Source organism: Eriocheir sinensis, chromosome 11 (genome assembly GCF_024679095.1).
Source record: "Eriocheir sinensis breed Jianghai 21 chromosome 11, ASM2467909v1, whole genome shotgun sequence".
Lineage (NCBI taxonomy): Eukaryota > Metazoa > Arthropoda > Malacostraca > Decapoda > Varunidae > Eriocheir > Eriocheir sinensis.
Window position 1 is genome coordinate 19,581,887 of NC_066519.1, and position 16,423 is coordinate 19,598,309.

At 47.9% G+C, this 16,423-nt stretch overlaps 1 protein-coding gene across 5 annotated transcripts in view; it reads left to right on the forward strand.

The window, feature by feature from the left end:
* The window catches only part of LOC126997036 (unconventional myosin-XVIIIa-like), a 258,013-nt gene that overhangs the window by 42,582 nt on the left and 199,008 nt on the right, over positions 1-16,423 (forward strand). Inside the window, exon 1 of one of the 5 annotated variants that reach the window (XM_050858076.1) lies at positions 11,599-13,157. The exons of 3 other annotated variants lie outside the window; for them this stretch is intronic. In XM_050858076.1, coding sequence (XP_050714033.1) covers positions 11,772-13,157 — 1,386 coding nt within the window. In that variant the 5' untranslated portion in view covers positions 11,599-11,771. Of the gene's footprint in view, positions 1-11,598; positions 13,158-16,423 lie in introns of those variants that run through there. One more of the 5 variants, XM_050858077.1, reaches the window with a different exon arrangement.

Sequence of the window (16,423 nt, forward strand, 5' to 3'; positions counted from 1 at the left end):
GAAATCAATACGAGGAGGAAGAGGAAAGAATGGAGGAAGAAAGGGGTATGGAGGGAGAGAAAAGGCAAAGTAAAGGAAAGAAAAGGGAGATATGAAATAAAATCGATTGTATTAGTGAGGGAAGAAAAGGAGAAGGGATAAGGAAGAGGAATTGAGAGGTAAAGCAATGAAAAGAGAAGATGAAAAGCGATACAAGGGAGGGAATGAAAGGTATATTAAGGGAAGGAGGAAGTAAGAACGAAGGAAAGAAAAGGGAAAGAATGTGAGGGGAAGATAAGGGAAGGAGGAGGAGGAGGAGGAGGTGTTATATTAAGAAGTGACGTGTGAAAGATAAGAGGAAGAGAAGGAAGAGGAGAAAGAAGGATTATAAAGGAAAGGAATAGGGAGGAAAGGAAGGAAAAAGGAAAGAAAAAGAAGAAAGGAGGATGATAGGAAGGTAAAGGAAGGTAAGGGATAGGAAGGGAAGGTAGGGGAATGAAACAGAGGAAGAGGAGAACTGATGAGCTAGAAAAGAAAGAAGAAAGAATGTTAAAGAGAATCAAGAGGAAAGGAAGGTAAAGGAAGGTAAGGTAAGGGAAGGGAAGGTAAGGGAGAAAGGGGTAAGGTAAGGTAAGGTAAGGTAAGGTAAGGTAAGGTAAGGGAAGGGAAGGGAAGGGGGAAAGGGGTAAGGTAAGGTAAGGTAAGGTAAGGTAAGGTAAGGTAAGGTGTGTGTTAAGTAAGGCCGTGTAAGCAAGGGACGTTGTTTGCACCTGTCGGAGAGGAAAGGTGAGGGAGTAACGGGACATCTCCTCCTCCTCCTCCTCCTCCTCCTCCTCCTCCTCCTCTTCTCCCTTCCCCACGTCCCCTCCTCCTCCTCATTTTCTTCCTACGCCTCTTCATCCTCTCTTTCCCTGCACTTTTTCTTTTACGGTTTTTACATGTTTTCTTTCTTTATTTACATCTTCCTCCTCCTCTTCTCCTCCTTCCCCTCCTCCTCCTCCTTCTCTCCTCCTTCTTCCCCTCCTCCTCCTCTTCTTACGCCTCTTCATCCTCTCTTTCCCTGCACTTTTTTTCTTTTACGGTTTTTACATGTTTTCTTTCTTTCTTTATTTACATCTTCCTCCTCCTCTTCTCCTCCTTCCCCTCCTCCTCCTCCTTCTCTCCTCCTTCTTCCCCTCCTCCTTCTCTTCTTTCGCCTCTTCATCCTCTTTTTCCCTGCACTTTTTTTCTTTTACGGTTTTTACATGTTTCTTTCTTTATTTACATCTTCCTCCTCCTCTTCTCCTCCTTCCCCTCCTCCTCCTCCTCCTTCTCTCCTCCTTCTTCCCCTCCTCCTTCTCTTCTTACGCCTCTTCATTCTTTCTTTCCCTGAACCTCTTTTTTTTTTTTTTTGATGTATTTACTTCTTCCTCCTCCGCCTTTTCTTCTCCTCCTCCTCCTCCTCCTCCTCTCCCTCTTCATCTTCCTACGCGTCTTCATCCTTTCTTTTATACTGTTATACTCATCTTCATTTATTTACTTCTTCCTCCTCCTCCTCCTCTTCCTTTGTGTGTGTGTGTGTGTGTGTGTGTGTGTTGAGGCAAAATCTAGCACGCGTTATATCAGCTACTGTGTGTGTGTGTGTGTGTGTGTGCACCCCGCGAAGCCGTACTGGAGCCCCATTATTATTGTCGGGTCATTATCACGAGGGAGGAGGTGGAGGAGGAAGGGGAGGAGGAGGAGGAGGAGGGGGTGATGGAGGAGGAGCCGCCCTCAGTCAGCTGTTTATGGGGTCGGTGGCGCCATCTGTTGAGCGCCGCGCGTGGTGGCGAGTAGGGTGAACGTAGCGTCACCGTTGCCATGGATACATTGCCCAGTGATGCCTCCCACTTACCAAAATCCTATTACTTGTTTACTCATTAGATTGGTTCGTGTGTGGATGGTTTATTGGTTATTTTTACTGGTGTTTGGTGTGTTTTGGTGTGTGTAGCCTCCGCGCATGTGCAGTAAGGCGGTGTGTGGTCATTCACAAAATTTACGGGACCTGCTCCGTTCTCTAGCGCTTGGTGGGGGAGAGAAAACGGGTGTCTTGGGGAGGCTTAAGAGGGTAACTTGGGGGTTTTATATTCTCCACCCTCATACATATTTATTCGTTTCATTATATATAGATGTGTGTGTGTACGAATAGAAGATATGTTAAGTTGGGAATGACGAGCCTGTACAGTGAATAAGTTAGGAAAAGGAGGAGGAATAGGAGGGTAAGGGAAGTAGCAGAGAAGAATAAGGAGTATGAGGAGGCTACTTCACTCTTCCTCCTCATATTCCTTATTAATTCTTCTCTCCTCTTTCCCTAACCTTCCAATTCCTCCTCCTTTCCCTAACGCTCCCTCTTCGCTCCGAACTAAACATCCTCCCTGTTCGTATACAAAGGAGTGTGTTAGAGGGACAGCCCAGGTTAGACAGTTTGGGGTCTGAGTGAGGGAGTCGAGAATCTGTCCGTCTGTCTAAGATTTGGCTCTCCGTGGGTGGACTACGGGTCGTATTTTAAAACATTTCGTCGCCCAAGTTCACATATTTGACATGGCTTTTGTAGGAGCTGTAGGCCTTTCCAGCGGTAGTTTTATGACCCTGGTGGTAGTTTGACCCTTCTTCTGTGCCATGAACCTTAAAAAAACACTCATGAACAACAGATTGATCCCCTCTTTGACCTTTAGAAATAGTTGATGTGAGAAGCGATGGTGTCTTAAAATACAACGCTATGAGCCTTGTGTGTGTCGAGAGCCCGTGACGAGGGTGCGGGGTAATCAGGAGGGAACATGTGTGGAGGGGAGATGCTGGGTATATCGGGAAAAGGATTCTGGAGATGGAGCTGCAAGGGAAGAGGAAAGGAGGAAGGCCGAAGATGTGGTTTATGGATATGGTGATGACGTTGGGGGGGGGGGGGGTGACTGAAGAAGATGCAGATGACGAGAAGAGAGGATGATTTACGGTTCGCTCATCCAACATCTAACGAGAACAGGTGAACAAAGAACGCACTTATTTATTTGAGTACTTCTTTAGTCATAGTCTCGTTTGTACTATCGTTGCAAATTACGTCAATACACACAACGTTAAATATTCAGAAATGAGCTTAAAAGGATAGCAAAGATACGTTAACATTGCCAGTCTGTCAGTCAGTTAATCAGTCAATCAGAAAGTCAGTTAATCATTCATATATTCATTTATTCGTTCAGTCAGTCACTCAGTCATTCAATCAGTTAATCATTCATTCATTTTTTCATTCATTCATTCAGTCAATCAATCATTAAATCAATCAGTCAGTCAAATAGTCAGTCAGTCAATCAGCCATTCAGTCAATCAGTACTTTAGTCAATCAGTCAGTTAGTCAGTCAGTCAACCAGCCATTCAGTCAATCAGTCAGTTAGTCAGTCAGTCAATCAGCCATTCAGTCAATCAGTACTTCAGTCAATCAGTCAGTTAGTCAGTCAGTCAACCAGCCATTCAGTCAATCAGTACTTTAGTCAATCAGTCAGTTAGTCAGTCAGTCAACCAGCCATTCAGTCAGTCAGTCAGTCAGTCAGTCAGTCAATCAGTACTTCAGTCAATCAGTCAGTCAATCAGTTCGCAGGTGAGTCACGCATTTAACCTACCACTCACCCAATCATCCACTCAAATCAATCACTCCGCCATCCTTTAATCCGCCCCTTCGTCTTCCAATCAGCCAGTCAGTCACTCAGTCAGTCGGTTAGCGAGGCGGCCACTGTGATTGCCATGTAGATAGCTCCAAGCCCTTAATAGACAGTCGATCAATTATTCTGAAGGCCAAGGAGAGAGAGAGAGAGAGAGAGAGAGAGAGAGAGAGAGAGAGGAGAGGAGAGGAGAGGAGAGGAGAGGAAAGAGGAAAGGAAAAAGGAAAGGAAAAAGGAAAAAGGAGAGGAAAGAATAGGACAGAAAAGAGAGAAAGAGAGAGAGAGAGAGAGAGAGAGAGAGAGAGAGAGAGAGAGAGAGAGAGAGAGAGAGAGAGAGAGATCCATACTAAATAAGAAAGGAGAGGAAGAAGGTGATGAGATGGAGAGAGGAGAGGTAAGAAGAAAGGAAGAAAGGAAGGAAGGAAGAAAGAAAGAAAGGAAGGAAAGACGAAAGGAAGGAAAGACGAAAGGAAGGAAAGGAAAGGAAGAAAAATTAAGGAAAGAAAAGAAGGAACGAAATAATAAAAGGAGAATGGAAAGGAGAATGAAAGGAAGGAAGGACGAAAAAAAAATAGTAATGGAAGAAAAGGAAGAAAAAGAGAATTGAAAAATGAAAAAAAAAGTAAAAAAAAAAAGAAAACTAGAAACACCACTTAACCTATTCCACCTGTAAACTAATTAACAAACCTCACTATGGCCACCTGAACACAAAAATGGCCAGGTGTGTTATTAGTGCCACTCTCCCTTTCATCCTCGTGGGCCAGGCATCCTTGTAGCCCTTATATTAGTGCCACCAAGGCCAAGGCTCTGAACACGTGGCCCTGGAGCCTTTTACCTTATATACTTACGCTATGTTGATTGGTATTTAGGCAGGTAATTGAATAGGTAGGTAGGTAGGACATGCTTCTACATTATATACTTACGCTATGTTGATTGGTATTTAGGCAGGTAGGTAGGTAGATTGGTAAGGACGTAGGTAGGTCATGCTTTTAAATTACTTACGCTGTTGATTGGTATTTATGTAGGTAGGTAAGGTAGGTAGGTAGGTAGTAGAAAGGTGAAAGTAGTGTTAGGTAGGAGTGAATATTGTGTTGGTGGGGAGGAAAAGGGAGAAGGGTGAAGGGAAGAGAAGGGGGTAGAGACAAGGGAGAGAGGAGGTTGATGCTATGAAGGGAAGAAGGAAAGGGAGGAAAGGGTGGGGGAAGATGCTCAGTGGGGGTAAGTAAGGGGAAGGAATGGGAAGAGAGAGGAAAGGGAGATGGGTGCTGTGAGGGAGAAGAGGGGAATAAGGAGAAGAAAGGAAGGGGAAGAAAAGGGAAGGGAAGGGAAGGGAAGGGAAGGGAAGGTAAGGTAAGGTAAGGTAAGGTAAGGTAAGGTAAGGTAAGGGAAGGGAAGGGAAGGGAAGGGAAGGGAAGGGAAGGGAGGGAAGGGGAAGGGAAAGGAAGGGAAAGGAAAGGAAAGGAAGGGAAAAGAAAGGAAAGGAAAGGAAAGGAAAGAAATGAATAGAAGGGAAAGGAAAGAAGAGAATAGAAAGGGAAAGGAAATGAAAGGAAAGAAATGAATAGAAGGGAAAGGAAAGAAGAGAATAGAAAGGGAAAGGAAATGAAAGGAAAGAAATGAATAGAAGGGAAAGGAAAGAAGAGAATGGGAAGGGAAAGGAAAGGTGAGGGAAGGGAAGGAAAGGAAAGGAAAGGAAAGGAAAGGAAAAAAACCCCGAAAAGAAGTTAAAGGAAAGAAATGAATAGAGAGGAATGGAAAAAAAAATGGGAAGGGGAAGGAAAGGGAAGGAAACAAAGAAATGGAAAGGAAAAGAAGAAAGGAAAGGAGAAGAAAATGGAGGGAAAATAAAGGAATGGAAAGGAAAATTGAGGCCATTATTTCCATTTTTTTTCAACCTTTCTTCATTATTTCTTCACAGGTGTTCACAAAAAAATATAATAGTAATAATGATAACAATAACAACAACAACAACAACAACATATCTATCTTAGGCGATGTGGGGCAAGGCTGGTGTAGCTTTTGGACATTCTCTCTCTCTCTCTCTCTCTCTCTCTCTCTCTCTCTCTCTCTCTCTCTCTCTCTCTTTCCTTCCTTCTTTCCTTTCTTTCTTCTCTTCTCTCTCTTCTTTTCTTCTCTTTTTTTCCTTCTCTTCTCTTTCCTCTCTCTCTCTCTCTCTCTCTCTCTCTCTCTCTCTCTCTCTCTCTCTCTCTCTCTCTCTCTGCTGGGTACGTAGGTGTGACGATGGATGGGGTGAAGGGGAAGATGGAGTGGGTGAGAAGAAGAAGGGAGTAGAAGGTGAAGAGAGAAGAGAAGGGGAGAAAAACTTAATATGGAAGAGGAGTTAGAAGAAGGAAGGGAAAGGGTTGATGGGAAATAGCGAATAATTTTGGAAATAGAAGATAGGGTGAAGGGGAGAAGAAGGGCTTTGTAGATGAAGAAAAAAGAGAATGGAAGAAGAAACAAGTGTAGATGGAGATGATGTAGAAGTTAAGAGAGAAAAGGGGATAATTTGGGACACAGAAAATGGATTGAAGAGTAAACAGTGAATTGGAGGTAAAGGGGGAAGAGAGGAGAGAGAAAAAAAAAAAAACATGTAGAAGAGTAAGAGGAAGGGAAAGTAGAGACAGTAGAAAAAAAAGGGAATAATCTGAGATATAAAAAAAATATACCTAGTGAAAGGGAAGAAGATAGAGGGGGGGGGGGGTGAAAAGAAGAAGGGAATAGAAAGTACAGAGGGAAGAGAAAGGGAGACAAAAAAAAACCTGATGTAGAAGAGAAATGAGAGGAAAGGGAAAAAAAATAATAGAGAAAAAAAAGGAATTACTGATAAACTGGAGTATAGAAAATGAAAACGAAGGAACGAAGATGGAATGGAAAAGAATGGGAAGGAGATAGATAATAGATGGAGGAGGGAAGAGAATAGGGAATAGATTGTGATATGGAAGACAGTTTGAAGGGAAGAAGATGAAATTGAAAAGGAGGGGAAAGGAAATAGAGGACAGTTTGAAGGGAAGAAGATGAAATTGAAAAGAAGGGGAAAGGAAATAGAAGACAATTTGAAGGGAAGAAGATGAAATTGAAAAGAAGGGGAAAGGAAATAGAAGACAGTTTGAAGGGAAGAAGATGAAATTGAAAAGAAGGGGAAAGGAAATAGAAGACAGTTTGAAGGGAAGAAGATGAAATTGAAAAGGATGGGAAAGGAAATAGAAGACAGTTTGAAGGGAAGAAGATGAAATTGAAAAGGAGGGGAAAGGAAATAGAAGACAGTTTGAAGGGAAGAAGATGAAATTGAAAAGGATCGGAAAGGAAATAGAATACAGTTTGAAGGGAAGAAGATGAAATTGAAATTTGAAGGGAGAAGATGAAATTGAAAAGGAGGAAAGGAAATAGAAGACAGTTTGAAGGAAGAAGATGAAATTGAAAAGGGAAAGGAAATAGAAGACAGTTTGAAGGGAAGAAGATGAAATTGAAAAGAAGGGGAAAGGAAATAGAAGACAGTTTGAAGGGAAGAAGATGAAATTGAAAAGGATGGGAAAGGAAATAGAAGACAGTTTGAAGGGAAGAAGATGAAATTGAAAAGGAGGGAAAAGGAAATAGAAGACAGTTTGAAGGGAAGAAGATGAAATTGAAAAGGATCGGAAAGGAAATAGAATACAGTTTGAAGGGAAGAAGATGAAATTGAAAAGGATGGGAAAGGAAATAGAAGACAGTTTGAAGGGAAGAAGATGAAATTGAAAAGGAGGGGAAAGGAAATAGAAGACAGTTTGAAGGGAAGAAGATGAAATTGAAAAGGATGGGAAAGGAAATAGAAGACAGTTTGAAGGGAAGAAGATGAAATTGAAAAGGAGGGGAAAGGAAATAGAAGACAGTTTGAAGGGAAGAAGATGAAATTGAAAAGAAGGGGAAAGGAAAGTACAATAAACGAAGGAGAGGAGAAACGTCAATAAAAACTGCGATAAAGAGCAGAAATAAATAAAGACAAATAAAAGAGTAGAGAAGAAAATGAATGAAATAAAAGTTGAAATAAATAAATAATGAAAATAGAGGATTGAATGAATGACAGACAAGTACAGATGAAATAAATGGGATAAATTGGATACATACACAGATATCTATAGATGCATCAGGCTATGGGTGAAATGGGTGGAGTTAATGGTATGGGTGGAGCTGTAATGGGTTAGTGGAGTGGGCTAATGGGAGAGGTGGAGGCTAGGTGGAGGAGGAAGAGGGTGGAGGAAAGAAGGAAGAAATGGAAGAAAAATGGGAGGGAGGAGAGAAAAACAAGGAAGAAGGAAAGGAAGAAGGTAGGAAGGAAAGGAAGGGAAAGGAAAGGAAAGGAGGAAAGAAGGAAGGAAGGAAGGAAGGAAAGGTGGTGAGAGAGAGAGAGAGAGAGAGAGAGAGAGAGAGAGAGAGAGAGAGAGAGAGAGAGAGAGAGAGAGAGAGAGAGAGAGAATTGAAAGAACGAAACCATTATAATCGTAACAAAATAAACTCTCTCTCTCTCTCTCTCTCTCACAGGAGCAACACTTTCATTCATTGCAAGGTGGTGATGGTGGTGGTGGTGGTGGTGTCAAGGGCAGTCCTCCTCCTCCTCCTCCTCCTCCTCCTCCTCCTCCTCCTCCTTTCACCTCCCCTTTTGGCTATGGTGACCCTTCCCGAAGAACGTTTCATACAGGAAGCTTCTTATCTCCTCCTCCTCTTCTTCCTCCTCCTCCTGCTCCTCTTCTCTTCTCTTCCTCTCTTCTTCTTTCTCTTCTTTTTTTCATCACCTTGTTATTGTTGTTGTTCTTCTTCTTCTTCTTCTTCTTCTTCTTCTTCTTCTTCTCATTATAATTCTGTTCCTTTACTGTTTTTTTAATGTTTTTGTTATTGTTATTCCCTATTTATATATGTGAAGGTTAAGGAGGAATAAAAAGAGGAGGAGGAAGAGGAGGAGGAGGAGGAGGAGGAGGAGGAGGACCTAAGGTGACAGTGGTTATGACAGTAATTACGAGGTACGAAAATGTGTGTGTGTGTGTGTGTGTGTGTGTGTGTGTGAGTCACGCTTACTCACACGGGCGTTGGCGTTCACTCATGCCATTGCTAAAACCTCCCCACCCCCTTCTCTCTCTCTCTCTCTCTCTCTCAAGTTATATTCTATCACATTTAAACTCTTCCTCCCTTTCCTCTTTTTTTTTCCTTTCTCCTTCCCTTCTTTTCTTGTTCTTCTTTCCTTCCCTCTTTTCTCCTCTCCTTCCCTCTTCTCTCCTTCCCTTTCCTTCTCTCCTTTTTCTCTTCCTACCTCCTTTTCCGTTTCTCTTCCTCTTTTGTTCTCATATTTCCTCATTTCACTTCCTCTATTATTCCTATTTCGAGAGAGAGAGAGAGAGAGAGAGAGAGAGAGAGAGAGAGAGAGAGAGAGAGAGAGAGAGAGAGAGAGTAACCCTTTCATTCATTCATTCCGACTTTCTTTTTTTTCTTCCATTCATTTCACGCCTTATTAGTACACACACACACACACACACACACACACACACACACACACACACACACACACACACACACACACACACACACACACACACACACAGCTGGGGTTCATCTTGCGTCACCAGCACCTGAACTTGTGTGTGTGCGTGTGTAGGTGTGTTTTTGCGTGCATGTACGTGTGTGTGTGTGTGTGTGTGTGTGTGTGTGTGTGTGTACGTAAGGGCGGGGTGGGCGTTGCCGAGGTGGTTACCGTATTGGGTGCGGTCAAGAGGATCACCACCACCACCACCACTACCACCACCACCACCACCACCACCACCAATAGTATCTACATCACCACCACTATCACCACCACTTTCACCACCACTACCACTACTATTACTTACATCCACTTCTACTACTACTACTACTACTACTACTACTACTACTACTTCTACTACGACAACTATAATCAAATGCAAAATAATTGGCTTTTACTCTTGAAGCGATGCAATCTTATTCGTATGTTTGCCCCTGTGTGTGTGTGTGTGTGTGTGTGTGTGTGTGTGTGTGTGTGTGTGTGTGTGTGTGAAGGTTGCTTGACAGGAAGAGAACGGACGCACTTGAATATATGAAAGGAAAAGAGAGAGGGAGGGAGGTGAAGGAAGGGGAGGGGGAGAGAAGGGAGGGGAGGAAGAGAGAAGCTTTCACTGTTGCTACCAATCCCTGTGGGCATTTGATTCCCCTCCCTTCCCCTCCCCACCTTCCCTTCTTCTCCCCCCTCCCTTCCCTTTATCCATTTCCTTCATATACCCCCTCTTCACCATCTCAGTGTAAGTGGTTGAAGATAAATGTATTGTTGTTATTGTTATTATTATTATTATTTTTTTTTTTTGGTCAATTCTATTATCTAAAACATCTTAGGAAGGGAGGGAGGGAGGGAGGGAAGAAAGGAGGAAAAGGAAAAGCTAGGAAGAAAGGAAGGAAAGAATAAAAGAGGAAGAAGGAAGAGAAGGAAAGAAGGAAGGAAGGGTAAATGCCAGGAAGTATGGGAGGAAAAAAGAAGAGGAAGAAGGGAGAGAATGAATAAATGAAGGTAGGAAAGTGAGAAAGAAGTATTTAAAGAATGAAGGAATGAAGTAAAAAAAAAAGGGGGGAAAGGGGTATTGAAATGATGCTAAGTAAGGGGATGGAAAGGGGAGAGATAGGGGAGATGGATGAGGTGAGGGGAGGGGAAGGGGAGGGGTGATGGAGGAGGGGAAGGGCTCGTTGGCTGTGGAAGGAAAGAAGATAAATCGCGTGTGGGAAGAGGAGGGGAGGTAGGGAGAGAAGGGAACTATAGGGAAAAGTGGAGGAGGGGGAGGAGGAGGAGGAGGAGGAAGATAGTGGGAGGAGGAGAAGGAGGAGGAGGAGGAGGAAAAATGGAGGTGTGTGTGTTTGGGGTATGGAAACAGAGGGGGGCTTGTGTGTGTGTGTGTGTGTGTGTGTGTGTGTGTGTGTGTGTGTGTGCAAAGTGACCGGCCTTGGAATACTATTAACAAATTTGCCGTTTCATGGTGGAGGGTAAGTGGACGGTGTGTGTGTGTGTGTGTGTGTGTGTGTGTGTGTGTGTGTGTGTGTGTGTGTGTGTGTGTGCTCCCTGTCTACTCGTATGTTATTAAGGAAGGGGAGTGAAGGGGAAGGAATGTGTTGGGGAGGGAGAGAAGGGGAGAAGGGGTGTATGTTTAGGGAAGCTTGAGTGCCTTGGTTGGGGAGGGGAAGGGGTGTAGGGGAGGGGAAGGGGTGTAGGGGAGGGGAAGGGGTGGGGGGAGGGAAGGGGTAGGGGGGAAGTGTAGTGAAAGATAGATAAGGGCAAGGAAGGGGTGTAGGGGAGGGGAAGGGGTGTAGGGGAGGGGAAGGGGTGTAGGGTGACGGGTGTTGGGCGTGTGGCGAGTCAGTATGTCAAGGTAACGAAGAATGACCCGCCGGGTAATTACTGCCGCCCACCTCTCGTCACCCCCGCCCACACGTGCCCCGCGCCCCCCCTGGTCCACTCACTCACCATGTCCACACCTGCACCGCCAGCTTGCCCCTCAGAGCCCCCCACAGCTGTCCCGCGCCCCGCCCCGCCCCTGACAGGCGTTCTCGTGCCCCAGGTGGCCGGGGACGCGACAGGTGAAGGAGATTCATCGAGCCATTACCTGCCGGGCTGCTGCTGCTGCTAGCCCCCCCTCGCTCCCCTGATCCCTGTGTAATCACCCCCAACCACTGCCCCTCACCACGGGGGCTCCGCCGCTGCCCAGAAAGCCATGCTTCACCCAGGGGCCGCCGCCCCAGCCTCCCCATGGCCGGACTTAAGGTATGTGGCGGCGGCGGGTGTGGGTGAGCCGCCCAATAACAGGCAAGACAGCGTTGAGGACGTGCGTGGGGCGGGAGGGAGGGTGGCCCCGGCGGGCGGGCTCCGGGCAGGTGCGTGGCGGGGGGCGGGGGGCCGGGCAGGAGGACTGATGGAGGGCTGAGGGCAGGCCAGTCAGTCGCCTGGCTGGCCCCGCAGTGAACACACGGCGGCACAGCGCGCCGCGTCCGGGAGATTTTGACGCCCACTCGGTAGTGAGAGTGTGAGTGCCTGGTGGCCGCCCGCCGCCCGCCCGTCGCGCACATGTCCGCCCCAGTGTAGTGCCGCCCCGCCTCGGCACCATGCCCAGTGCCTTCGACCTCTTCGGTCCGTTCGAGAACTCGCTGCGTAACTACCACAAGCCGCGGGGGCGCCCGTGCCCCCACGGCGTCCACGTGCCCGAGCTGTGCACCTGCGACCCAAACCATGAGTGCCAGCGGCCCCACTGTGCCAACGACGTGCCCCTCGACCCCCTGTGCCGCCTCACCAATGGCATGCCCTTCGGCCAGATGGTGTCCATCACCGACACGTCGCCGTCGCCGCCCTCACACAAATGTCACTCCAATGGCTGCGGCCCCGCGGGGAGCACCGCCCCCACCGCGCCCGCCAAGTCCCCGAGCACCTGCTCCGTGGTGGCGCGCCTCTACTCCACCCCCACCCACGCCTCCGCCGCTAAGATGCGGTCCAGCGGCTCGGCGGGGCGCGGCGAGGCCGGCGACGAGGGCCCCGGCGAGGGCAAGGCGGGGACGCGGCTCATCTCGCAGCTGATCGGTGACCAGGCGGTGAGCGGCCACGACCGTACGCGGCGGGACGGGGCCTCGCCGTCCCCCACGCGGCGGGCGCAGAGCACCGGGGGTCGCCGTGCCCCTACGGCCCCGGTCACTCCCCCTGACACCCTGCCGCTGCAGCTCAACCCGCCCCGCCGCTCACAGTCCTCACACGCCGCCGTCAAAACGCCCGCCAAGGCGCCCGCCGCCAAGCGGCTGCGGACCAGCGAGAGCGACGCCTCCAGCAGCGAGATGTCCTCCTCGCCGGAGACGTCCCCGGCAGCCTCGCCCGCCGCCACGCCCGCCACTACGCCTTCCGCCACGCCGCGGAAGTTCCTGTCGCCCAAGAACAGCGGCAACCAGCTGCTGCCGGCCAAGGCGGCGGCCAGCAAGGGCAAGGCGGACAAAGGCAAGGCAGCCCCAGCCCCAGCCCCAGCCCAACCCCTCAATGGGCGGCCCTCGGCGGTGTTCTGCGGCGGCCGGGGCCCCTCGCGGCCCTTGCCCCTCAACAAGAGTGCCAGCGACGGCGTGGAGCGACAGAGGGGCAAGGCGGGGCTGAAGTCCGCCAAGACTAAGGGCGCGCCGCCCCCTAGCGAGGTACACAGGGTGGCCCAGCGGGGGCCAGGGCCCGGCGAGCCCCCGAGCAGCAAGCTGTCCCGCGTGTCCTCGGACTCCCGCGTGGACGAGCTCCTGGCGCAGGCGTACATGGCCCTGGAGAGCCTGACGCCCGAGCACCCCGGCGGCGGCGGCGGCGGCGTGGTGGTGCCCCCGGAGAGGCCCGCCAGCCCCTCCTCGACCCACAACGCCCACGACCAATTGCGGCGCCTGGCCTTCGCCCACGCCCGCAAGGAGAATGGCAAGAGCTACAAGGACCTGACGCACATCCTGCAGGAGAAGATGGAGGAACTGGATGAGGCCATGGTGAGTGGGGAGGGGGGGGGGACGTGGGGGGCAGCAGGTGCGAGAAGGGGGCCAAATGTGGCAAATGGGAGGGAGGAGGGAGGGGGGGCGCAAAAAGTGGAGGGGCAGAAGGGGGGGCATGGCGTAGAAGGGAGGTGTTGGTTAGTGGCTGAGCGGAGTATTGCGTCAACACGGTAAAAAAGGAGAACAAATCTTCTTCTTCTTCTTCTTCTTCTTCTTCTTCTTCTTCTTCTTCTTCTTCTTCTTCTTCTTCTTCTTCTTCTTCTTCTTCTTCTTCTTCTTCTTCTTCTTCTTCTTCTTCTTCTTATTATTATTATTATTATTATCATTATCATTATCATTATTATTGCTGAATTTATTCGTAACTTTTCATTATTATTTTGAAAATTTGTTGCTGCTACTGGGAGACAAATATAACCCTGTGTGTGTGTGTGTGTGTGTGTGTGTGTGTGTGTAAACAGGACTTCATATGGAACACGAAGCAACACACACACACACACACACACACACACACACACACACACACACACACACAGCTGGACCCCTGCCATGCCCCGGGGTAAGGCAGTGCCGTGTCCTTGCTCCCACTCAGTTAACTCGCTCAGGTCACGCCCATGGCAGGGACGAGTGGGAGGGAGAGGGAGTGCGCTGTGGGGGAAGGGAGTGGGAGGGAAGGGGAGTGGGAGGGAGGAAGAGTGGGAGTGAGTGTGGAGTGAGTGCATTGTTAAGTGGGAATAGGGCAGAGTGGAATTAAGATTGATAACATTGATTGTGATAGGAAATGAAAATGAGCGCCCTAAGTGAGAGGGATTGAGTGGGAGTGAGTGAGAGGGAGTTTGCACGGTGATGAGGATTGAGTGGGAGTGAGTGAGAGGGAGTTTGCACTGTGATAAGGATTGAGTGGGAGTGAGTGAGAGGGAGTTTGCACGGTGATAAGGATTGAGTGGGAGTGAGTGAGAGGGAGTTTGCACGGTGATAAGGATTGAGTGGGAGTGAGTGAGAGGGAGTTTGCACGGTGATAAGGATTGAGTGGGAGTGAGCGAGAGGGAGTTTGCGCTGTGATAAGGATCGAGTGGGTTTGATTAGCCGGCTCTTTCACATCCTTTTTCTTCTTTACCTTGCACTACCTCCATTACTGCAAAAAAAAAAAAAAAGGTGTTGTAGAGTGTCTCCCTTACCCTAAAAGTCCTCATAGGGAGACTAATATAAATGACCTAAGCGATTTTATATTATTTAACCCATTTTTTCATTTTTCAGCGTTTTTCTACACCTTATCATCAATAGTAGTAGTGGTAGTAGTAGTAGTAGTAGTAGTAATAGTAGTAATAGTAGTAGTAGGAGTAAGAGAGTGAGTTTTAAATATAAGGACCTTTAATTAAACCTTCAAAATAGATAAGGGTGATTTTTAAAGGTCCCTCGATACTAAAAATAGATAAACACATCGTATATTTTAGAACATGCGATAAATACCATAGCAAAAACGATGATGTGTGTGTGTGTGTGTGTGTGTGTGTGTGTGTGTGTGTGTGTGTGTGTGTGTGTGTGTGTTTACATGCTCCACCTTCTTCCTTCCTCTCTGCTTCGCCTTCTAATCGCCTCCTTGAAGTGCGTATCGCCCTCCTACACGTCCCTGAAGAGGAGGAGGAGGAGGAGGAGGAGAGGAGGAGGAGGAGGAGGAGGAGGAGATGATGCTTAAGTTAGAGGTAGGAAGGTCTTGGTGAAGGAAGAGTAGGAGGAGGAGGTATTGCTCGAGGAGGAGGAGGAGAAGGAGGAGGACGAGGACGAGGAGGATGAGGATGAGGAGGAAGAGGAGGAGGAGGAGGAGGAGGACGACGACGACGAGGAGGAGGAGGAGGAGGAGGAGGATTTGGTTTAGTTGCACAGGTGGAAGAGGAGGAGGTGGAGGAAGAGTGAGGACGTTGTGTGTGTGTGTGTGTGTGTGTGTGTGTGTGTGTGTGTGTGTGTGTGTGTGTGCGGGCGCGTAAGGTGAATACAGCTTAAGGAAAGAGTGGTGGAGGGTGGAAAGAAGAAGAAGAAGAAGAAGAAGAAGAAGAAGAAGAAGAAGAAGAAGAAGAAAGAAGAAAAATGATTGAGTAATGAAGAGAAGGAAGGGAGGAAAGAGAGGAGAGAGGGAAAGAGGAGCAGAAACAAGGGAAGGAAGGAGGATAAGAAGGAAAGAAAAGAAGAGAGAGGAGAAAAGAATCAAAGGAAAGAAGGAAGGGAAGTAGAAGAGAGGAAAGTAGGAGGGAAGAAGTGAAAAAATAGAATGGTCGAAGGGAAGGGAGTGAAGCAGGGAGGAAGGGAGAATAAGGAAGGTAAGGCAGGGTGTGGGAGGGTACTGAAAGGTAAGGGAGGGTGAGGAAGGGAGGATAAGGATAAGGAATGGATAATGAAGGGAAGGAAACGGGAAGGGAGAAAAAAGAAAAAAAGGAAGGAGAGGAAGGATGGAAGAAAGGAAGAAAGGAAATTAAAAAGAAAGAAAGTGAAGACAAAACGAAGGGAGGAAAGAAGGAAAGGGAGGAAAGAGAAGATGAGAGGTATAGTAAGGATGTGAAGGAAGGAAGGAAGGAAGGAAGGCACTGAGGGAGGAAAGAAAAGATGAGAGGTAGAGTAAGGATGTGAAGGAAGGAAGGAAGGAAGGAAGGAAGGCACTGAGGGAGGAAAGAAAAGATGAAAGGTAGAGTAAGGATGTGAAGGAAGGAAGGAAGGAAGGAAGGAAGGAAGGAAGGCACTGAGGGAGGAAAGGAGGGTGAAGGAGTGAGTCAGCCTAGCCCAGCCTCACCCTGCTAATGACCTTGAGGAGCCTACCTGCCTGCTGTCCTCACCCTGCTTCACCCTGCCTCATCCTCCCTTACTCACCCTTATCCTCATCCTTATCCTCATTCTCCTTCACCCTGCCTCGTTTTCACTCTTATCCTCATCCTTATCCTCCTCCTACACCCTGATTCACCCTGCCTTCCTCACTCTCACCTTTATCCTCACCCTTATCCTTATCCTTATCCTCATTCTCCTTCACCCTGCCTCATCCTCCCTTCCTCACCCTCATCCTTATCCTTATTCTCCTTCACCCTGCCTCATCCTCCCTTCCTCACCCTCATCCTTATCCTTATCCTTATTCTCCTTCACCCTGCCTCGTTCTCACTATCTTCCTTAATCACCCTTATTCATTTCTCCCTTCCTCATACTCCCTTTCTAATTATCCTTTCCTTATCTTTATCCTCCCTTCATTATCCATTCCTTATCCTTATCCTCCCTTCATTATCCAT